General features: G+C 42.5%; 1 protein-coding gene and 1 long non-coding RNA gene across 5 annotated transcripts in view; one reads left to right on the top strand and one right to left on the bottom strand.

Moving 5' to 3' along the window:
• The window catches only part of LOC119617965, a 6,103-nt gene extending 2,106 nt beyond the window's left edge, over nucleotides 1-3,997 (top strand). For both annotated transcript variants that reach the window (XR_005234470.1, XR_005234471.1), the window contains exon 3: nucleotides 2,698-3,997. This is a non-coding gene — a long non-coding RNA (uncharacterized LOC119617965). The remainder of the gene's footprint in view (nucleotides 1-2,697) is intronic.
• LOC108231861 (A-kinase anchor protein 7) overlaps nucleotides 3,080-24,154 on the bottom strand; it is a 45,146-nt gene continuing 24,071 nt past the window's right edge. For 2 of the 3 annotated variants that reach the window (XM_017409236.3, XM_017409239.3), the window contains exons 10-11: nucleotides 11,553-11,588; nucleotides 3,080-5,078 (exon numbers count right to left, since the gene is read on the bottom strand). In XM_017409236.3, the coding sequence (XP_017264725.1) occupies nucleotides 4,861-5,078; nucleotides 11,553-11,588 (254 nt within the window). In that variant the 3' untranslated portion in view covers nucleotides 3,080-4,860. The remainder of the gene's footprint in view (nucleotides 5,079-11,552; nucleotides 11,589-24,154) is intronic. The other variant, XM_017409238.3, reaches the window with a different exon arrangement.

Below are 24,154 nucleotides of genomic sequence, written 5' to 3'. Positions count from 1 at the left end.
TGGGTTGCGAGCGCAGAGAGAGCAGAGCGAGCGAGCGGTTTGTCAGAGCCGAGCGCGAGCAGAGAGAGCCGAGCGCGAGCGCAGAGAGTGTCGAGCGCGCGGAGAGAGAGCCGAGCGCGAGCAGTTTGTCAGAGTTGAGCGGTCTGTACTCTCAAATCAGTGTCACTGCGCGCTCAACCTGGTGGCACAAAAGTAACGCCATACACGTATAGAAAGCCCAGTTAAATCTCTTCAAAGACGGGTAAACAGACGGCGAACAACAGACACTCTTTAACACGCATTTCAGTATGCAAAGCCTGCGTTTTTTGTTTTCTGTAGAGTAACAGATGGGCTTTTGACACATTTCATGAATATTCAGCATTATATTTAATTAATCTTTAGTTAAGTTAAAGGACGTTCCGCAGATTTGCATAAGAGTCTAGATGTTTTGTGTTTCTGAGTTCATTATCTCTAATAACGGCAACATTGACGGCACAGGAAGTAATCTGAAGAGTAAAAATAAGCTTTAAGTGAAGAAATAATTCACACTCAAGTAAATATAGCAGCTGTGGAAGCATTTAAAGGGATCATCCGACCTATATTTACATATATTTTTCAACTCAAATGCAGGTAACTGTTGAAGTTGATGTTTTAAGTCTGACTTCTCTGCCTCAGTAAAGAGACATAATAATAATAATTATTATTATTATTTGGAATAATCTCTGAGGTTCTGCACAGGTGATCGTCGGCCTCTCGTCCCCGCTCACAAGCTGTTCTGCTGAGTCACGACGAATGTGAAGCTGTCGCCGCACAACATCACGGATAGGTCAGCCAGTGCATAAATCACGCCGACGCACGGTCGCTCCCCGCGAGGCAACGTTTTCTCACGTCGGGAGGGAGGCTGGGGAGGATTTCGCCACGGTGTTCCGTTTTCTCTAAAGGGGATCTTGATGAGACAGAGGAGAGCTGCGTAAAGACGCGAACACGCCCAGCTCTGTCCTTTACTCGTGCGCGTTCACCTCCTGTCTGAGCAGATTCACGGTGTCTGCTTTAAATGTCAGGAAATGGAAGACTCCTGTTCTGTGTAAACCGCCAGGAGTCCTCTGGTATATCACTGATTCCTGTCCTGCTGCAGGACTCGGACGAAGCATCTCCATCCCTGTACGCTGTTTGAAAACGCTCCGACTTGTTATAAAACCAGCCCAGAGGAAGGAACGCTCCTGGCTGATGAGATCGCAGCCTAATTAGCGGTCCTGCTGAGCTCGTTCCAAACTGGAAATGAAGGATTTCTGGACGTCGACGAGTGAAATGAGCCTGTTGGGTTCACCGCTCATTTCAAAACCAGCGTTTCCCCTTCTCTTGCTGCCGCTGGGGCCTTCTTACACTTTCTGTAAACGTCCTACCTGTCGTGGATGGCTCTCTGAACGAGCTCAGTTCGAGGAAGCTGAGATCGACTCTGACGGGACTGACGAGCTAATGGCTAGTCTGAGAGAGAGAGAGAGAGAGACCAAGACATGAATGGACTCATGTTTCACGGCAGTTCACTCACACTAAAAACTGCCAGGTTGCTGGGTTAAAGCTGTCGGGTCAAAGGTCGAGCTGGGTCGGAGACGAACCGTGTCATTCTTCGCAGTCGGCCATTTTAGGTCAGAAGTCGACCTGAATGGCACCGGACTGAACCGGACCTCTGTTTGACGGTAAAAACAACTTGTACGATGGGTAACCTTACCGGCTTTGGTAACAACTAGTTTAGTTGTTGGTCCTAGCTAGCTGGCTCTAATAGCGGTTAGCACCACCTAGCTAGCCCCAACCCAAGTTGTATTTATCTAATGAAGCAGACTTTGGATTGTTCTTTTTTTTTTTAAGTCAACGTTACTTTAACAAATTAGTTGTTTTAACCCATCCTTTAGGTTTAAAACTTAACCCAGTAAAATGTCTCAAACTGGGTTAAAACTACCCAAGTCTGGCTCACATTTGACCCACAGCTGGGTTGCCAGTTAGTTGTTTTTAACCTTATTAGTTACCCCCACCTTCTTCACGTACCACGATTACTCTGGCTAAAATATGAGGATGTTCCTGCAGGAGATGTTCCAGGCTGCGTCAGAGGTGCCACAGCTAGCTGCTGCTGCTGCTTGCAAATAGGCATAAGATTCTGTGTAAATAACAGTGTAATGTAAAACTGACAGCACTGAAAGGTTTATAGGATGTGTTGTCGATCTGGTCAAAAATCAACTTTAAATCTTAAAACTGAGGTTGTTTATAGAGCTATCTACAGCAGGTAAGATATTCTTTAACCTTTGCAAAGAATCCCACTTCAGAACGTCTGAACTAACCCTTTATTCTCGTTTGAGGTGTTTGTTTTTCCCTGAATTTATAGTAATAGATTTTTTCCTCACATTGCACTGAACGCATATCAACTTGAAGATGTTTACATTCATAGAGTGTTTTTCTGTCTTCCCTTCTCTTTCCTCAGCCAACACGTGTGGGTGAACATGAAGTGTAAATGTGGATTTATATTTAGTAACGCCCTTAACAGCGAAGTACGGCACGGGCTGTTCGGACACAAATGCACACGGCCTGCTAAAAATAAAAAGCTTGTTTGTAAACAGCCGACACGATGCTTTTCCAGCACCTCGGGATTTTGTTTCCCAGAACACAGAGACGACGAGCACTGGTTTTTGTTTCTCATATCCTGTTTTTATTGTTCAAACACGGCAGAATGGGCTCTACAACACGCCGTACAAAGGTCACGCCCGCACGCCGCGGCATACATGTGGAGAGACACGTGGAAGGACGAACAGGGAAGGCTCCGACAGCCAGCTTCAAACGCTGCCGTGACTTACCGAGAAAACAGAGTTTCGCTCTAATCAAAGATCTCGTGGAGACGGTGAGGAAAACACACACACACACACACTCATGGACTTCCAGAGACTAAACACACACAGGCCAACAGGACAAACTGTGGATTAAAGGGGATTTTTCATGGAGATTAAGGATCTGGTGACAGTAAAAGATCAAACTGAAAAGTCTTTAAATCCACCTTAAGGCAGAATTATGTGCCGTTTGAGTGACGCTTCTTAACGGGTCTCACAGGCTCCGAACACAAAATGCCGTCTTATGGTGGACATTTGTTTTTTGTTTTTTTTTTCTCTTTCAGCGTTAAGCACAAGAATCCAAAACTTGAGCGACAGGTTGACATTTAGGAGACCTCGGCAAATCCCCGAAGTGAGGGCAGGTTTTTATCGCCGCCCCCTCCAACAGCTAAAAATGTCACCTGTGCATCGTCACGCCGAGCACGTTAACGACAAAACAGGAATCAGTGACGGAAGGCCGCTTGCAGCACAGGTGAGTTGATCTGACAGCACGTACTCTGAGTTCTGATCATTGTTAAATACAAACCAACAAATAAAAGTTGTGCTTTTAGGATCTTTAGAAATATAAAACGGAAATCTTTTCTCTCTCGCTCAAACGTCCTGATTTGTTTTTTCCTTCTTTACGTAAAATCATATTTTACTAACTGGGAGTTCAATCTGTTTTCACAGCAAAGCAAATAAACAGTTAAAAAAATAACAAAATAATAACATTTATATTATTATTTTCCCCATTAGTTGACAACCTCATCTCTAAGACTTAAACAAACGGAAAAAAAAAGAAAATATTTCTTAATTTTCAACATAATGTGCAATTATTTCTGTTTGGCATGAATCATGAATAGGTAAACAATGCACATATGTTTATAAAAAACAAAACAAAAGAAAAAAAAAACAGGAAGATGTTGAACTTAAGAGGGATCTCAGCTGAAAACCGGCGATTTTCTGAGTTTAACTCCTGAATCACGGCTTCGCCTCAGCCCCTCGTACGTCACAGAACCAAAGCTTCTCAGGTCAGAATAAATACTTCCAAAAAGAAAACAAAAAAACACTAAACCTCAAACAGTTTGACTACTTCCAAACTTTATCTCTGAATCTAAATGACAAATTAATCACTAAAAGGAAAAAAAAAAAAGACGTTTGGGTCAGATGGTTTGTAAAGCAACAATATTAAAACAAAACAGCACATCCGACACGCAGGAAGGTGATAAAACAAACTCGTGTGTCAGTTTTGGCACAGCTCAAGTTCTCGGTGACTCTTATCCCCGCCTGGCTGCCCCAGCTCGCGTACATTTATTGTTCGTTTTCGTGGAGAGGAATTATTCTGAAGCGCCGACTGAAAGAGTGCTTTTTACCTCGGACTGATTGTCTCAGGGAGGGCCAAACTTCGTTAAAGGAACAGCTAAAGCTCGGCTGAGGGAGGGGGAGGGGGGAGGGGGGATCAACCTGCTTTATCAGGAACTCTGACAGACATCTGCCGCGTGCGATAAAAAGCTGGAAGTTTAAAAAAAGAAAAAAAAGGAAATCTTTATCAGATATGAACTAAAAGCCACTCAGACCAGAACTTGGAAGAATCCAGTCGGTTAAAACGGTCAAACCCATAAGAACAGAAGTGACTCTGAGGAAGGAGAAACAAATGAGCCTCAAACGGAGGTGAAAACACCTAAAGTTAGTTATTAAAGATTCCTCGAGTGCAGCTGGCGGGAAACCAGACTTTCTACAAAATATATTCGGCTTTATTCTAAACGGGCAGTTTGCTGTCCTGTCGCTCACGGCGGAGTCAGCGGCCTGACGTCAAGCTCCATGGTCTGGTGAGAAGCGCTTCCTTCGGCTCGGGTGGAGCTGGGTTAGCTGCTGGGCGAACTGGGCCGACTGGTTGGCTGATCCCGGCTCTGCTCGCCGATCTTACAGACTTCCCTCCTGGTCCGCCAGGCCTGGCTGATGGTTTCTGGGCTGCTGGGGTTGTTTTTTGTTTTTTTTTCCCCAGTCCGTGCGTCTCCCCCTGATGATGTCACTTCCTGTTGTCTGTGGAGGAGTTGGCTGTAGTGTCCGTCTTTGTGGAGGTGTCCTCGGTGCGTCCGGGGGGCTGCGCCGCCGCGTTGGGCCCGCCCCCGTTTTGAAGTGTTTCCTGTTTGTACTGTTGCAAGGCGCGATTGACGGCGTCCTCAACCAATCGCTTGCTGACCCTCAGGAGCTCCGCCTCGTCGGGCTCAGAGCGGCGACGCCCACCTGAAGAAGGAAAACATATCAAAAAAAAGATATGATTAAAAAAGGCTTTGACACAAACTCAAATGATGGGAAATCTGAATTCACGTCAGGAATCTTCATCTCATTGATCCCAACAACAAACAGTGACGGAATCAGCTGCCACAAGAATCAGGACCAGCAGCGCCAACACTGGCAGAACCTAACGAACCGATCAAACCACGGACAAAATAAACCTCCGGAAAATTAAAAGTTCACACCAGAGGAACGGAAAAAACAAGATCTGTGGGACAGAATCAGAAGAGAACTGAACAGACATTTTTTTCTCCACAAAAGCCACAGTTTTATTAGTTTAACAAAGCCTGCATGAAACAATTAAAGGCCTTAAACTCCCGGAAAGAATCAGCCACTCAGTTGGCTATAGTGGCCATCTTGAATCATGGATCATGGATGTACATCCACCGACTCCTCTCTGCAAGTTTCACTGAAACTCGTCTGGGATTTAAATAAACAAACACACATACATGCAAAGACGTGCAAAAACATCATCGCCCACCTTTCGGTGGCGGTTGATACTTCAGTAAAGTCTGGTTTATTCAGAAACCACAGGAAAGGCTTTAATATCAATACCAATTCACTTGGTTCATCGTACATCCCCGAATATGTCCAGCTGTAGTTAGATGAAGGTGAAGCAGGACAACCGGGAGGTGTATTTGACCATTTTTCACGTGTCCTGTCCTAACCCTCAAACAGGACAAACTTCAGGAAAGCGAGCAGCTCAGGTCTCAGCCAATAAAAGCTCCCGGGTTACTGAATGTTTTGACAGGAACTGTGCCTGGAGTCACGCCGGGCACGTCTGAAACGAGGAGAACGTTTCTCTGGGAAGAGCAACTCAGGACAAAAAAAAAAAGGGGGAAATCATCACATCTGCAGAGCTAAACCAACATCTTGTTGATCCAACATGAAGGAGAACAGCCTCAGCTCAACTTTTCCTTCCCGCCGGCGGTACAGAGCAACGATCACACACAGTTACCCACGGATCAATAGAAAAACGTGTTTTTAAAACGATCTTTCAAGCTTTTTTTTTTTTTAACAAAAAATGAATTCCTGGCAGGAGGACACCAAAAGAAGCTTCTTTATGTCCATTTACAGATTTACTTAACTACATAAAAGTTGCTACCATTTATTTAATGTAAATTACTTTACATTAGATGAAAACTCTCTTCAAACATTTTCCAGTTCGAAACAGCCGTACTTTAAAATCTACCCCCAAAACACAACAAAGGTACAAAACGAGAGAGCGCTGAATGTTAGCTGGAGGTTCTAATTTCCTCTTTTCAATGCATCATTTTTAGTATTTAGGTCAAAAACGAGACCCCTCTGAATCAGAAACGCCGAGCTTGCATGAAAAGCGGCGCCAAACGGTTGGTCAAATATATTCATCTATGATATATTCTAAAGAAATAAATCAAACCGTTAATGAGAATTAGTCCAAATCACTGCACAGGTGCTGCTATTACCAGACAGAGGTTATATGGAGACGGAGACAAAAAAAGACAACTTTTAGTTCTGTTTTAGAAAAAGGAAGTACGATAATCTCAATGAGGTGTGAATATGAGCGTGATGAGAGTCGAGACTGATCTTCTGTCAAGATTACAGAAGCACAAATATCACCGTAAATATCGTAAATAAACGAGCGGGGACCTAAAAACCTCTCGGGTCGAGTGATCAGAGACACCCAGCTGGTAGAGGCAAGGCACTAAATGCTTAGGTTCAGATTATTTTTTATTAGCCTTCTAATTCTGTTGAATAAGATTCGGGTCTAAGCGGCGGGTTATGGTTGGGTTTCGTCAAACACGGCTGCAGCCGGCAGGTTTTAAGAGTTTTCGGGAGTTGAGTGGAAAGAAGTCACATCAGGCAAAGACGACCAGGAGGCCATGTTGTTACATAAACCGCCACGATGGCACTCTGAACAGAGAAAAGCTTTCAGAGGCGATGCTTTACTCGGCGGCTGGTGCGCGGCGCCTCTCCAGCCTCGGTGCAACAAAAGGACAACCGAGCACAACACCCGCAGCGCCGTGTCTTTTTAACAAGTGGAGGGATGTTTTGTTTTTCTTTTCCTCGCCGGGATTGGGATCTGTTGTTTCACGGGTTTTCTTTCAGATCCTGCTTCTATTAAAAACCAAAAGCAGGAGATTTGAACCTCACTGTTGTCCTGAGCTGTGAGTTCAGATAAGCTGTGGTTCTGGATACAAATAACCCGTCAGACACATTTAGTTCAGGTCTTAAAATCCCAGAATTATTCCTAATTAAGGCACATAACTGTAGCCAACAGCAAGAAGGGAATTTACTGACAAAAAAAATAAAATAAAATAAACAACTTGTCCCCTTGTTCAATGCAACACCTAAATGTTTAAAACCATAGCTCCACCACTAGATTAAAGCATTTAAGGACAGTCATTTATTTTCATATTTCTGAAAAAATGCCCATCTTTATCATTCTGAACTCTAAAGCTGTTTCCATCCTCCATGAGAAGTCACAAAGTCGACTCATTCACGTGGCTGCGTGATGAAAATGGCGTCATTTTTATTCTCGTAGCGGCTCCGTCCGCCGCTTCTCGACACAAAGTCAAACTGTTTCTCACAGGGTTTTGTGTCAAGTGTTGTGTGATTGGTCAGAAGTTGTTGTGGGCGTGTTTATGAGCTTTAATGGAGTAAATTTGTTTATACTGCTCTGCTGAGAAGCAGCTGGAGGCTGTTAGAAAATACAGCCGTCTTTACAGCTGTTCCAGCAGAACTTAGAAACCTGTGACGTTAAAAAGACCGCTGAGACACAGGTGGCTCTTTGAGGCCGTGGCGGCAGGAAGGAAGTACGCTTCAGCTAGGCGGCGTCGGGACACGCTCCCTTCGTTCGCTCATTGTTGTGCACCGTCATATTTGCAAATGCCAAACGACATGTACCGTCCCAGTCGGTTTAATAAACACGTCTGGTTGCGGTGATGGGAGCAAAAATCTGTACGAGGACAGCGGAGTTGAGGAGCCGGCGGGAAGAAAGTCGTTTTAACGCTGCAGGAGGAGGGAGGAGCTTCCTGGGAGTTCTGATCCGAGTGTCTCGTGGATGAAATAAGGTTTGTGAGAAAACGAACACCTCACAACAACATGACTCGAAGTACGGAATATGACGGAGCCTTCAGGGTCTTTAATGTTGGACACAAAACTGAGTTTAACCCACTAGCAGCACAGGAGCACGTCTTCAAGGCCACACACAGAAACTACGACTAAGATGCTTCATTTTCTAAAATATACCAGCATATGCATGTAAACATTCAGACCTGTAATCACAGAGCTGATTTCTCAACATGTTTACACCTCCTGCTGGATTACGACTCGCCATATGGAGCAGGAACGAACGAACTGCTGCAGAGATTTCACTGTGGCCTGCTTCCTCCTCAGAAACGCTCAAAATGACAGCAGGCAATAACAGGTTACATGACAGAACCAAAACGCTCACTAATCATAGGTAGCTTCCTCGACAACGGGGGAGACGTGACGGTTCGACGGGCGAAGGAAACAAGACGTCTCGCAGCTCTCGATAAATGCTGGTTTTAAGTGATGAGAAACGGAATCTATTTAACTCTTCGTCGCGCTGCGTGCTGCAGACAAAATGGCAGACACGTGGTCAGCACAACAAGACGAGGGGTCAGAGAGTTCACGAAGCACCAGTCAGGGAAAGAAAAAAAAGCCCTGAGATGGACGCAAAGTCAATAATTCATGTAGAAATACATTTAGGTTGGGAGGCAGGCTGGAGGATAGGCAGCCTGCTCGAAGCAATTTAGAAATAAAGTAATAGAAAGAAAAAAATCACTCAACCATCCGGTCTGTCTGACACACACACACACACAAATTACTGCAGAGGCTCTAAAACACACGGTGATAATCACACTTGTCATCTGATCGCTGGGACCAGACAGAAGAACCTCGAGCTCAAATTTCCACGCCACTGAAAATCCCACCGGAGCCCTTAGGTCGGTTTTTATCTGAGCGCAGAGCGGAGGTTTATTACCCAGCGCAGAGTAAACAGATAAAAAGAGGAGCTCGCCGGCGAGGACGAGGAGGTCTGCCGAGGTCGGAATCAAATCCCCGGGAAAACTAACTAATTCCACTGAAGTCCGCTTTTATTCTCAGCGTTTCAAACGAGACTTTCTGTCCTTCTTTGATCAGTTTTTCTACATCATTCAGCCTTTAAGGTGCAGCTACTCCTACACTACTCTGGGTATTTTTTTAAACTAATATTTGTTTTCCATTTGACTGAAGTTATCTCCATTCATAAAAAAAAAGCAAGAAATTCCAACTAAAATGCTAAAACACCCACGCCACACCAGTAGATGGCAGTAATGTCGACAGAAACAAAACATCAAAAATCTGAAGTTTTCTCACTGAAAGCTCCATTCGCACGAGAATGAGAGGTGCAAACGCCACAGAAAAAGATTGTTAAGGTTAAAAAAAAAAGTGTATTAGTCCGGAGCAGAAGATCGAAACAAAGAAACAGACAAAACCTACGTGGGGACTTTTAAGACCTGATGGAGCTCAAAAAAACAAAAACGTTTTCTGCTACATTTTTCAAAATGTCCGTCTGTGTCAAAATCGAAATGCCCGTCTAACTGTAAAACATAAAATGTACAAAAATCAATTTATAGAGCGCTTGCTGCTCGTCTGAGACTGAAGTAGCTGACCCACTGTTATCGAAGAAGTGTTTCCAAACAATGTGGCCTTGGTCTAACTTGTCACATTTTCCCCTTTTTCCAGTAAAAAGTTCTGCACCTCTGCTCTGTCCAAATATTTTGGTGCAGAAATCTGTTACAATCTAAAGGATGAAGGAGTCAAACGTCTCCACTGTAACATTCGATGGCCGCCACAGCAAACACACAAAAAACATCACATCCCAGTCAGATATTAAGCTAACGTTCGGTGTGGTGGTAGCTGAGAGTCATCAGTTTAAAACTTTAGCATGCAAGGTGGTCGGGGATATGAGCGTGTTCATCCACCAGGTGTGTTAGGATCTCCATCACTGACGAGTCACCGAGTCACAGCGGGGTGCCACCATCAGCACCACGACATGTCAGCTTCAGCACTGTACAACTGTGGGTTCAGGTTGTTTTTGCCAAATCTTCAGCCTGGTCAGGACATTGATTGTATCAGCTTTGTTTTTTTCCCTTTCAATTAGTCAGGACCCAACAAGATGTTCGGCTGCAGTCTCTCGTGTTTTATTGAGTTGTGTTTTCTCCGAACCCCTGCTGCTGTTGTAGTGAATTCTTATTTGATTACCTGCCTCTCAGGCACTCTCTCCTGGTTGCCGTTCAAGCAGGCTTCTCTCTCTCTCTCTCAGAACCGCAGCAAACCCAATTTATCCTAAATTTGTTTCTCTTAGTGAACTGAACACATATTTAAGTGCGAACGACGGAGGTGCTCTCAGCGCTAATGATCAGTCACACGAGGCCGACTTTGCTTAGTTTTTGCACCAAAACCCAAACCTTCTGCTTGTTGCCGATGACGAACTGCTGCTCTCTGCGACCAACAGGCAAATATTTTCCCTCCACGACAGAAATGCTCTTAGAGGCTTCGAACCTTCTGGTGGTTTTTGAGGCCAGACGGCATAAAATCAAGACTGAGCGCAGGCCTTTTTTTTTTTTTTCCTTCTCCTCCCTGCTGTCAATAAAATATCTGTGGCTGACATTTCTAAACAAACTGGTTTATTAAAAGCCGTGTGGACAAATCTGCGGTTTCAAATTGCTTTTCTGCGCGACTCCTTTAGGTTTCAATCAACGCTCAAACATGTGACTGAGCAGCAAGTGCACATGCTGAAGTCATTACAGCTCCTTGGGTCTCTGAGGGCCTCCAACATCATTTATAGTTTATTTACATCCAACCTGCTGTGCGGAGGGGGGGGGACAGGAAGTAATTCAGCTTACAACACAAAGGGAAAGCTGTGACTGGATTTACACGAGCGAAACACAAAACCATGAAAGGGAAATACCTAAACAGCACAAAAGGTAAAGGGTTCAGGTTTTATTTCCTATAAAAAGGATCAACCACTCGTCTTTTGCTGGAAGAAACGAGGACATAAAACCCCAGGCAGCACAGCTAATGGACAGTGTCCTTAATCACTTCCTGTCCAGCTGCTCCGACCAAGTCAGAGGCTACCAACGATCGGATCATTTAGGTTAACTCAATTTGAAACCTGGACGTCAGAAATCAAATCAAATGTGCAGGAACAGTATCGTACCGGATACTAATCACTTGTTTACAAAAAGAAAAAAGAAAATCTTGATTATATGATGCTTTTTTTTAAATCAACAATATCCCCAAAGATTAGAAAAAAATCAGACCCTCATTCTTTAGGATTTTCTGAGTGGTTGTATCACTTTCAGATCTGAGGATGTAATCAGAAGTAAATCAGGCTTGAAACGAGCTTCAGCCACACGGTATGAGGACACGTACTTGAGCGCTTGGGATGGGTTGGCCTCTGAGTCAAATCTGCAACATAAACACAAACATGGAACGTTAAACAACGACGAACACACCAAAAATAAAAAAAAAAACAAAAGCAGTCTGTTCGCAGAAGTTTGTGTCTATTTGTCTGTTAGTGGAAGGAGATTCTTCTGGAGCCTCACAGCAAATGTTTTGGGCCCCGGGGAAATAAAGAATGGAAAAAAAAAAAAAAAAAAAAGCCGCATAAACGTTACGAACAAACTGCTATCTGAAGAACGGACTCATGCGGCTGAAAGTTGGAAGACGCAACAGTATAAAAATAGGGCGCACGTGTGCCCCTTTTTAGAGGTTGTTGCGAAACTAAACAGCCAGATGTTGCGTATAAATTGCACATGGCCGCACACAGTGAAAAATAAAGTCTCCCGCGTCATCGGGAGGAACGCAAACTCGTCCGAATGCGTCGCGGAGGATGGAGGCGCTTCGGGAAACTGAACCAGAAAACTGTTGGTTGGTTTTAAAAGCGGAAAAAGGTTTTATAAATATCCTCGAAACACGAGATGTAATTTCAACCCCTGCTGCACCGTCGCCGCCTGCCAAAGGTCGGTTCTGGCTGCAGCTGTGGCGGAGCTCCGTGGTTCCGTGAGGGGAGCTCGATTTATCTGCCTGTTCGATCTTGACCTGACAAAGCGAAGGCCGGTAACGACGGCAGTAAAGCCGCCCTCTGTACCTGTTTCACACACACACACACACACACCAACAGGGACACATAAGCCTTCACACTGCAGATAATCTGAATCCACAGCAACAAGGAGGTTGGACATGCGGCTCATCACCTTCAGGCCCGTTTCCCTTAAAGCTCCCACCCTGCCTCTTCCTCCCCCCGTTCTCCATCTTCTGGTCCTCCCTCCACCTTCGCTCCTCTAACCCGACTTCATTTATACGAACATTTTTTCGCTCTTTCAGTCTACCTTTTTTTTTTTTTTTTGCTGGCGGTGTTGTCATGGTTACAGAGATGAGAACCAGACAGGCACTTCAACTTTGAGCAGCAGAAAGAGGTTGAACTGACTTCCATCCGATTTTTTGGCAGGTCTCACTCTTTCTCTCTCTCTCTGGTTTTTAAGCATCCTCTCCTTTCGCACGTTTGACTTCAACCTCGAGTACTTTGTCAATTTTCTTTTTTTTTTTTCTTTTTAACTATGAAGGCTTTTTCAGGGACTTTTCTCACTTATTAAAAATGTTTTTCGAAAGCTCTTCGTGTCCCTGGGATATTCAGTTCTTTATGCAGACAACAAATGCTTAGTTTGGTGAAGTGGCCATTTAGTTTCACACAGTATTTCAGCATTTTGTCCTATATTTGGTGTTCTAAATACGGTTGTAGTGTGTGTTTGCAAGTTGTATTTTTTTATATTACAATTAATGCTACAAAGCTAAAAAAAAAAACAGACTGAATATAAACAAGCTACTGCTGAGGAGATTTATGTGTTCTGGTAAGAAATATAACGTCAAACTAAAGTGAAACTACTGCTGATTAGTTAACATGTAATACATATCTGATAATATATATAGGTAAATAAATATAAAAATATAAACTATAAAACAAATGAAGAATGAGTAAATGATCACAAGAAAGTAAACAAAAATGTAAAAATAATGAATAAAAAACAGAAAATACATAAAGATTTCTAAATAAATACAGTAATTTATAAATAATAAATCAAAACATATTTGATAATACATAGGTAAATAACTATTAACTATAAAACATGAAAAATAAATAAAAGTCACAAACTAATAATAAAACTGGGTCTGAATTTGACCAGTTTTATTTGTCAAATTCAGTCATTTTATTGATTGCTGTGTAGCGAAAATCTGCCTCTACATAAGATCATCAGTCGAGCTAATAAAAGAAAATCTTCCACTCCCTGAAAGTCTTCAGCTGCATCAGTTAGGTGGTGTTTTTTTCATCCACCTCGCTTTTCTCTGACACCGTTCCCGTGTCCAACATTATCCAGGATTATGGACAGCTGGGGACAGTCTACATGACGTTTTTGCCAGATTTCTATCTAAGATTCCCAAATGGGCAAAGTCTGCACCAGTTGAGGACAGGGGGCTAGTTGGTGCAAAGATCTGTTGGTGAGTGAGGGGAACAGACCCGACCCGACCTCAATCTCAGTCAATGAAACTGAAATCTGGACGCAATCATGTAACAAGAAATGATTACAAACCCAACTGCGAACACGTGCTACCAACAGAAAAAAAAAAGAGAGGGTGGGAGACAAGACATAGTGTCTGAGGAGCAGATAGCGGTGCAGACTGTCGTCCATGTTTGTTTGCCCTTTAAACCGTCGCCCTCGGGAGAGCTGCTACAAGAGTTTGATGTGTTCAGTTGTGTCCAATCCTGGTCCTGGAGGGCCACTATCCTGCATGTTTTACACGCCTCTCTGCTCCAGCACACTTGATTTAAGTGACTGAGTGATTAACAGGCCTCTGAAGAACTTGAAGACCTGCTAAAGAGCAGAGAAACAACTAAAACATGCAGGATGGTGGACCTCCAGGACCAGGACTGGACACCACTGCTTTAGTGATCCCTCATCAGGTGCGGCTGATCGGTGCCTGATGCCCTGTCTTTCATTCGACGTACAAAAAGCTGCTGAAACCAGTCTGTTGGTGTGAACTCCAAGTCTTTTCAAACGCTGTAAAGACTCTGAAAGTTGTGTCTGCAGCAAAGGCTGACAGATGGTTGGCGTACAGTGGAGGAGTTTTGGGATCTCAGGATGCTTATCGGCGCTCACAGCCGCAGATCTGTCGTCTTCTTCTGGGGGATTCATGTTGGGCTAGATGTACGTAACAACCTTTAAACCCTAGAGCCACATATTGGTGCTCTTCTTTATTATCTCCTCCCCTCAGATAACCAATGAAGTCCACATCTCTTAAGGTCTGAAATAACCATAGGCACCCTTTAGAATAGCTTTTTATTCCTAAAATGCTTCAAAACCATTTAATTCCAGCTGATAATAGCTACAGGTGACAGTAACCTCACTCAAGCACCCATACAGTGCAGGCAGCAGCAAAAGGACAGCTGAAATCCTATTAAACACTTATGTCACTGGATTCATAAGCCTGTCTACAATATTTGCATCCAGCCTCCTAATCTGCAGCCATGACTCACTTCTTTCTTACCCCCATTCCAGCTGATTTCCTGAAAGTCTGAGCTTCACCCAGAACATTAATTAAGCGTATGTGGTAAAAAGGGAGGAAAAGAAAAAAAAAATAACAGGGGAGGCAGATGAGGAGGAGGAGGAGGAGGAAGCCACACAGGAGGAAGACCACGATATACGAGGGGAAAAGGAGAATTAGCATATCCGCACAACAAAGGGGCATCCAAAATGGAGGTCCAAATGAGAAAGGGGGGGAAGGAAAAACAAACTGGAGCGGCTGCGTTTGATGGAAGAGATGGAAAGAGGAAGAGAAATGATCCCAAAGAAGAGGAAAAAGGAGAAGAGCTGGGAGTTTCTGATGCTTCCTCAGGAAATACCAGAGACTCTTCCAGACTCATTACACTGTCCACTGAAGAGTTTAACACTTCAGATCTTACAGTTTACTCTCAGCTTCTCAGATTCTGCTTGTAAATCTTCTCTTTTTATTGAGGATTACATATTAGTCCTCTTAATCAAAGTTAGTCTGGTTCACATGAAAAAATGCAAACAGGAATGCACGTCCTGATGGTGCGATGGGAAGTGAATAAAAAATGTCAGCACCCTTTTCATTCACTTGAAATTAATCCATTTAATTGAGCATTTGGCTACAGATATAAAGTCAACTCAATAAACCTCAGCGGTGATCCGTCATTTGGAGGAGGCTTTATAGGCCCGCCGTGCCCACCGTCCTCCTCGGCGAGGCGCTGAGCTCGAACCGCGGCGACATCAAAAAACGAACCGCTTTATAGAAAATAATTTAAAGGCGGCAGACGGAGAACCCAACGCGCCGCGCATGTCCCCGGGTCTGGATGTGACCTCATTTACCTTCGTTCAGAGGACTCTTAAAGGGAGGAAAAAATAATTACACTTCTGACGAGCTCCCCTTTCAGCCAGAACAATGAGATACAGTGTGTTGGAGCAGGTAAATCCGTGTAATCCAGAGCATTGATGGCAGTTTTATTGCCAATAAATCCCTTTCCCCCCCTTCCTCCTCCTCCTCCTCCCACTGACAGCAAACACCATCAAAGCTCTGATTCACACAAAGATTTTCAAAACAATATGAGGAGGATGATGAAGCCCAACCAACTAATCTTTTATAAACCACAGACACGGTGGAGGAATATGAGGCCTTGATGCGACTTTATAATATGTCTCTGAAGGGAGACACGGGCCTGCGAGACGTTTGGCCCAACTAACTTCATCGAAGCAGCAGATACCAAAGTGCTATCTCATCATCAACAGAATACCAGCTGGACCAAGGCAGCCGAACTATTTACACTCCCAACAGATCAGACCCTCAGCGACTACCACACCAAATATGAGCTCAGTTTCTGTAAACTTGACTAAATTAGAGCCATTTTTGTTTTGGATAATCTGGATGAGCTGTGTTGGCCATCTTTAATTGGGTTGACTTTAAAAGTTAACGCGTCGTGCACGCACAGCCGCTGATTACTTTCCGAGTTTAAATCAAATCTGTTTGCTGGTTCATGAGATATTTTGCTAACGGAGAAAACGCAGTTGGCGTCAAAGATGTGGTGGAAGGTGTCGTGCCCAGACTTCGTGTTGTGAATGACTCTGAGCTGCTAATGTGCTAAATTTGAGCTCAATGTCTGTAAAATTGGGTGAGTTACAGCCCCTTTGAGTTTTTAAAAGGTCCCCTTGGCTCTGGCGGCCATCTTGATTCGAGTTGACTCCAGAAGTTATTATTCAGTTGTAGATTTAGACTCCATGATTGCTTTCTGAAACTTTCATGAAAGTTAATTCAGTGGATAGTGAGATATTTCGCTAACAGACAGCGTTGATTCCACTGCGTGATCCGTAAGCACTCATACCACGACGCCAAATATTAGCTCCATATGAATAAAGTTGCCTGAGCTCTAACCATGTTTGTGTTTTCTAAGCTTGCTTAGCCATAGTGGCCATCTTGAATCAGGTAGACTCCAAAGACACAGGGAATTATTTTCTTACAGTTTCATTACAAACTATCTAACAAACTATGAGATATTTCACAAACAGGACAGACAAATGAAACCTTACTGTTTGCCTTTAGTCTTTGATGGCTTAATTGAGGAACTTCAACAAAAAAGACATACAGAACCAAAATAATATGCCAAATGTTTAAACGTTATTTCATGCATTTTATTATTTCATTCGAGACAAACCTCCAGAACAGGACCTCTTAACATTTAGAGCTTGCTGGTTTAGAAATGAAAGCAGGCAGCTGAAATTTCGTGTCACTTTTGGAAAAACTGCGTATTAATACAAGTCTAAGCTTATAAAACAAACATTTTGATTCGTTGGAACTCCAGTCTGTAGCGACAGCACAATATCTGACAATCTATTCTGATAGTTAACCAACAAGAGCTTAAAAAAAACCAAACTCTATCAAACAAGACATCTTTCTGTAACAGCATGCGGTTCCTGTGGTAAGAGCTACGCCTGAGTAAAAGTCCGATCAAAGAGTCACACTGACACGCCTCATCTTTGATAATAAACTGTGTTAAGGTTCTTCAATACTGTCTGCCAAGGCTTTAATATGTGCAGAAAAATCTATGAAAAACAAGAGAGGAGCTATCCTGGTTGTAAAATATGTTTAACCTAAACAGCGTCCAGCTAAGAAGAAACAATGGCTGTGATCCAGTCAGACAGAGTCAAACATGAAGCCCTGAAGAATGGAGCATTGAAACAGACACAGCTCTTTCCATTTGTCTTCATAGAACAAAACCAGCAACCAATACTCCCTGAGGTCCAGCTCCGGGGTATGTGTGCAGTAAATCAGGCCTGACTGTGACTCAGGGGGGGTGAAAGCAGTCAGTCGGAGCTCAGCAAAGACTTCTTTTTCTGCTCGGTGGCCCGGGTCACCTGACCGTCGCTGGCTGCTCGCCTCGCAAGTCCATAAAAAAAAAAACCCACAGCATTAACAAATTATCTGACTGTTTCAGTGACCATTAAGGAGTTAACGCTGAGAGGCATCACAAAGAAAGAACTTGGCACAGAGAGAGAGAGAGAGAGAGGGGAAAAAAAAAAAGTCTGAATTAAAGTGCGCTGCATGCATCTCCTCCCCTCGCCGAGCTGCGCTGCACGTCTATTTTTCCTCCGCTGTTTGGCCTCAACCTTTCTTTCCTTTTCTTTTCCCCACATGCGGTTTACACCGGCGCACCTCCAGAAGTAAAAGTAACTGAATTTTATTCATAATACAGTGCCGCAAAGTCTGACAAAAAAAAAAAAGATGTCCAGTGAAGGTCATTTCTGAACAGTTAACACAGACGAAACGCTCCTGCTGTGGCGACTTTCTAACAAGCTGAGTCACGTTAAAGACGAAGCTGCCTTCATTATCATCCGCTGTATTGAAGGGCGGGTGATCATGTAACTGCCTGTGTCTGTAAGCAAAAAAAAAAAAATCTCATGAACCACTAAGCAGATTTTTTTTTTTTTTTTTAACTCTCCGATCTACAACCGGTTAACTTCTGGAGCCAACCTGATTCAAGAACGCAATCAGAGCAGTCAGCTTTACAAATACTGAGCTAAAATTTGGTGTGTTAGTAGCTGAAAGTCCATCCCAACACATACTCTGAGCACTAACAGATCGTGCGACATCTTTGTGTAGAACTTTGGCATGCAAGGCGGCGAGCCGTATACATTTCTTCAAGGAATGCTAGTTTAATTTGAGACTTTTATTAGATGGGAGAAACGAGTCGTCTTAGGGGTTTGAACAAATGCCACTCGGTTATACGTGAGCGCCACAATCTCGGAGCAGCTTCAAATTAAAGTGAAATCTCTCCAAATCATATTCACGGCAGGGAATCCAGAACCTGCTGAGGGAATCAGAAAGGAGAGGTGGAATAAACAATCAAAATCTGTTGGAAAGTAGTGGAAAAAAAAACAGTTCAGTTCACACAGCTGATTTTTTTTAGGGGGCTTTATGATGAAAGGAACTAATTATCATGTTTTCAGTCAGTTTGTTGGTAATTTGTCTAATACTTGGCAGAAAAACCTTGACAAACACTTGAAATATGTCATGTCTCGTTCCATCTTAATTAGGTCTACAGGAATACCAGTCAGAGTCATTCTGTGCTACTGAATGACTTGATTTGTTAGTTTCATCTTTTAGGAACGGCACGGCTGATCGCGTTAGTGAGGAGTAAACATATGTTAGGTGACGTGAAAATGATGACTCCAATAAATGGTTAAACGGTTCATTCTTGAGGCCAACTGCCCAGTGGACAATATACTGTAAAACTGCAGGAACCACAAAAATCTAATCAATTCTTTTAGAGTTCAAGTGAATGTGACTCGAGTAATAAAGCTTCCCTGAAAAGGCTGACCAAATTAGAGCCGAAGACAACCTGTACACATAAAGCTTCTGCCAATAACTGTCAGCTGTTAGACGTGATTAATAAGAGGCCATCTTTATACCACTTTAAAACTGGTTATTTAAGCTAAAATGACATCATTCTCCAGCTCTTTGTGTGCTCTTGTTCTTTACTTTATCCCAAAGCAAAAACCTTTGGGTTTTAAACTGTTGGATGGACAATCTCCCCGATGGAGAGATTAGATATCCCGACAGGCATGAGATTGCCTCGAGATCTCCCAGGAGGAGCTGGAGAGTGCTGCTGGGAAGAGGGTTGTCTGGGTTTCCGTCCTGGACCCCATTACCTTTGTGATTCAACCTTGAAGAAGAAAATGTATGGATGGGCGAGAGACATGAGAGAATATCACCCTGAGGACTTTACTGTATTTATTCAAGACTCACGGTTACATTATTATCACTAAAAACATAAAATGGTTTTTCATGTTGAGGAGCTTTTCCCAACATATTCCTATCAGCTCAGACAAACTTGAGAGTTTGGTTCTTTAGAGTAACAAAGATTTCATTGGCCACCAATTCAAAGTCATGAGTTGACAGTTCCTCCATTTATCTCTTCATAGGCAGGAGAAGAAATGTTACAACGAGCTACGTTTCCTGTCGTTCCCAGCCCTGCTGCAGGACGGCTGTATGCACAGCACCGTGGTGCGACTGTTTACGCGTTCATCACCTGCGGTGACTGCCAACACCCCTGTGTGACAGCTTGTCGTATTGGTCATGGCTGAATTCACACGAATCCGGTGCAGCCGCACTCGCTCCCACGTGCACGCAAGTGTCTCGCTGCGCTCACGCAGGAGGATGTCACCACATCGCAGGGGGAGCATATGACCCGCGGACCGCACAAAAAAAACCAAAAAACCCCCCACAAACTCTCCCTGTTTTTCCTGCTCTCCCATCTCCGCTTTGTTTCGATAAGGCAAATTCCTCTTTGATTCCGTTTCCCCTCGTTTCCCCCTCATTAGTCTTCAATCCACGCCTCACCCTTTTCCCTTCTCCCCCCCCATCCCCGTCTCTCTCTGCTCAGAACTAGGGCACAGTGGCTCCACTGTTTATAGCAATGCAGCTGCAAGCGAGGGGGAAAAAAAATAGAGAGAGACGCAGAGGAGAGAACAGTGAGAAAGAAAGGGAAGCAGAAAAAAAAGGAGTTTAAACTGTCCATTTGTATATTTCTGTCTTCAACAGCTCGGCGCAACAAAAAAGCAAACATGCACCTTCTCATTCAAAATCTTTTTTTCCCAGGATTTTCTTCCCCAACTAGTGTCAAAGTCTGCGTTTATGACTTGATAACCAGCACAACCTCACGTACAAGGTGGGAACACACAATTATGCATTTTACAACCACGAAACATTTGCTCATTTTAGGACTTTGTACCCTTGTTTAATCATTACTCTGACAACAGGTGAGGAACAATCTATATCTTTATAGCTGCAGTCTCTTTTTCCCTTTAAATAACAATAAAAGTGTCAAACAGAACCACATCATGTGGGCCTGCCCAAATCGTCAAGATAAAGCTGTTTTCTGGCAGCAACGCAACATACGGCTTTTTTTTTTTAATTAATACCTTAAGACAATTTCAGCTTTGTTCACTAGATAAACCCTGAATTCCAGCTCTGCTAACAGAAGCAACACAAGACTATGAAGTAATCATTTTCATTACGTTTAAGAGAAAAATAATGAAACTTCTTTTAATGATATATATAATTGTTTCGTTATAATCACCAGCTGAGTCAGGGATGTCAGCTGTTAAAAAATAACACAGCAGATCTGATATGGAGGGAACCGAAACACGCAGTCCACAGTTATCCACATCTTTGATTTTTGCGCCTTATAAAGCACCTTCAAGGCTGCGGCTTTAGCTTTTTGTGTTCTTAAACTTAACATCAACCAAATAACGACCTTCTTCGTGGTCAATGTTTACGTTCTGCAAATCTGGAAATCTTCTATGGTCTGTGCTCACTGGAGTGCCTCACAGTCAAGTATCCGAACAATTATGTAAACATGGCTGCCTCTCTGAGTCTTTTAACGCTGAAAACCTTTTTGAGATGTGTTTACAGCTGTACGAATTCTATCTTTTAAGTGGAGAACTGTGTGCCCAAAATCTGTTGATTTTTTCTTAAAATTGATACAGGTGTCCCTCAAGGCTCAATGCTTTGCCCACTTCAATTTTTATTAAGTTTGTACATAAATGGTCGGCCATCATTGTGTGTTGGTGCAAGTTTTCAGACGTATACAGATGGTAAAGTGGTGAACCGCATGTGAAACGCATGTTAAGATGGTGAAAAAAAGCTGCAAAAGCAAAACTTACTTAGATTAATACACGCTACTGTAACTTCCTTGTCACAAGCAGCGTCAGGGCACTGTTAATGACATATAATTAATTAATAAGGCCCTCGGACATGAAGATATCAGATTATAACACTGACACATTCTTAAGAAACTAAACGTAACTGGAATAAAAACATATACAACAATCTCTAATCTTAAACTTATGTTTCAGTCACAAACTCTGACTTGTGGAGCATCCACTGAAAATTTTAAAATGTGCTTTTTGTAAATTCTTTCTTGAACAAAGCGATCTCTGTCCAAGAGTTTACAAAGTGTAACTCTCTACCTGCAGAACTCAAACTGAACCCTGCACGGCAAGGTTTTAGATTAAAACGGAAATACAAGGTGCATGGTCATCACGGGGCACCAATTTTATGTTTTCTGATGATCTTATTTAGTTTTGTACTGCCTGGCCTTCATTGTTTGTATTTTAAAAGGTACTCTATGTAAATAAGAAGCCCATCCGGGGATGAGCAATGCAAATCAGATGAAGCTATAAATGCTAAGGTTCTTACAGTACTCGTTAACGCCAAACACAAGTAAACAAATACATTTGAGACACTAAAAAAGGTTTCGAATAATAAGTAAAAAACATGTGAACTGCTGTTCTCTAATGCAGCAGTTCCCAAACTTTTTAGCTTCCAATCAACAAAATGAAAGTGGCAAAAGCTTGTGACCCCATCTGTTGCTGGTTTAAATATGCAAAAATGGCTACGACCTCGTTAAACACGGGGATAATAAAACCACAAATATAACCACATCTACAACACCACAGATTTTAATTTGGGCTTACTGTTGCCATTCTTTGCAACAATAATGGTGCAAATTATAATAGGCAATTATTTTTAAATGTATGTTGATTTCTGGAGATCATTTAAGGACCCCCACTTAGTTTCTTGACCCACATTAAACTACTGACCCCGACTTTGGGAACTACTGCTCTAAATGAAGTGGCAAAAGAAAGAAAAATATCTATGGAAAACGCTGACAAACTATAAAACAAAGAAGATTTTAGCTTTCACAGAACAATAATACTGAATGTTCTAATCAAACCACAAGCTGCACCACTATTTAGAGCTCATTTAATCTGAGGGAAGCAGCAGTTTCCATTTATTATCCCCATCATCCAGGAGAAATTTGAAACCTTTAGCTTGACTTTAAATCCTTTTATTTTTTTTAAACCATAGCTGTTGCGTAATATGTTAGATAACACTGGTGAACAAACAACTTTCCTCCAAACTAAAGCTGTGGTTTTTTAGATGTGTGGTAATGTCTGGCAAAAACTGTCCCCGTGATCACGAGAAGTGATACTCAAAATGATATTTTAAACCCAAACAATGTGGGTTTTTCTCTGCCGTTACATTAGTCAGGTGTTTAACCTTCACAATGGAGAAGTTTTGCAGAGCTCCACATTTCATGACTGTTTTCTTACTCATCTGCTGAGAGGAAGAGTCTTTTTAATGTTGTTTCTCTTGAATCTGTGTTTAAAATGTAAATGCATAATTTTGTGTCTACTTAAGAGCAACTAATGTCTAATATCTTACTAGTAAAAAATGCAAACATCTTGAATCCTTAAGGTCACAGACGCTGTAAAAAAAAACTGCAGCAGATTTACTGGTTTAAAATAATTGAAACATCCTGTTATGTTTACAAATGGAAAATAAAAGTTAATGAAAGCAGTTAAATAGCAGTAGACAATGGTCCTTTCTGAGCATTAAATTTTATTTCCTGACAAACAGAATCCAACTGTTCGCTCTCAATGAGTCCTTTGGTCGGTCGCTAAACTGATGGAAATCTCTGCTCCCATAAAAAATAAGGCCATAAAATTGAGAAAATTTAGGTGACTTGTCTATTCACTGATATTTTGGGCTCAAGCAGCAGAATTAAAACATCGAGCTAACTCCGGAGACTCGTCCAGCACCACAACAAGCACAAAATTAAGCGATAACAAGTAATGCCACTGCATAAAGTTTGGTTAAGAATAACGATGATGCCGAATAGAAAATTAATGCTTCCAATTTCCTCGTTCCAACGAAGCGTAGCCCAGTGGTGTTCCAGTGACTCACTTTTTATTGTGCTTCTCATCTTTTTCTATTTGACACATTTATACTGGGGTGACTGAAACATAAAGTAAAATTATAAATTGTATTTCCTTTTTGTAAATAAAGATCAACATGCTAAAAAAATATACTGTAAATACAGTCCTGCTTAACATTATTGGCACCCCTTCATGATTTGCATAGCTGAGTGAATATCTTCAGAAATAAATGGAAATGTTCAAAACTTATATCAGCAGAATCTTTCAATTTCAGGTCCAAAGTAATTTAACAAAGACAATTACCATTTCAACTTAAATATTTTAATTCCAAAGGACAAAACAGAAAACCAGCATGTGCACTAATATTGACACCCCTCTTTAATATTTGGTTGCACAGCCTTTGGCAGCAATGACGGCCTCCAAACGTTTCTTATATTCATCTATAAGCTTCTTGCACTTCTCGGGTGGCATTTTCTCCCACACTTCTTTTGCAATATGCTCAAGCTCTTGTACATTTGCAGGGTTCCTTTCGCCAATGGCAGATTTCAGCTCCACCCAAAGATTTTCAATTGGATTGAGATCAGGACTCATTGCTGGCCATTTTAAAACAGTCCATTTTTTCCCTTTCAACCAGGCCTGTGTGCTTTGGGTCGTTGTCTTGCTGGAGGACCCAGGATCTTCGCC

This window comes from Kryptolebias marmoratus, linkage group LG19, assembly GCF_001649575.2.
Source record: "Kryptolebias marmoratus isolate JLee-2015 linkage group LG19, ASM164957v2, whole genome shotgun sequence".
Classification (NCBI taxonomy): domain Eukaryota; kingdom Metazoa; phylum Chordata; class Actinopteri; order Cyprinodontiformes; family Rivulidae; genus Kryptolebias; species Kryptolebias marmoratus.
This window is presented reverse-complemented; position numbering and strand designations above follow the sequence as displayed.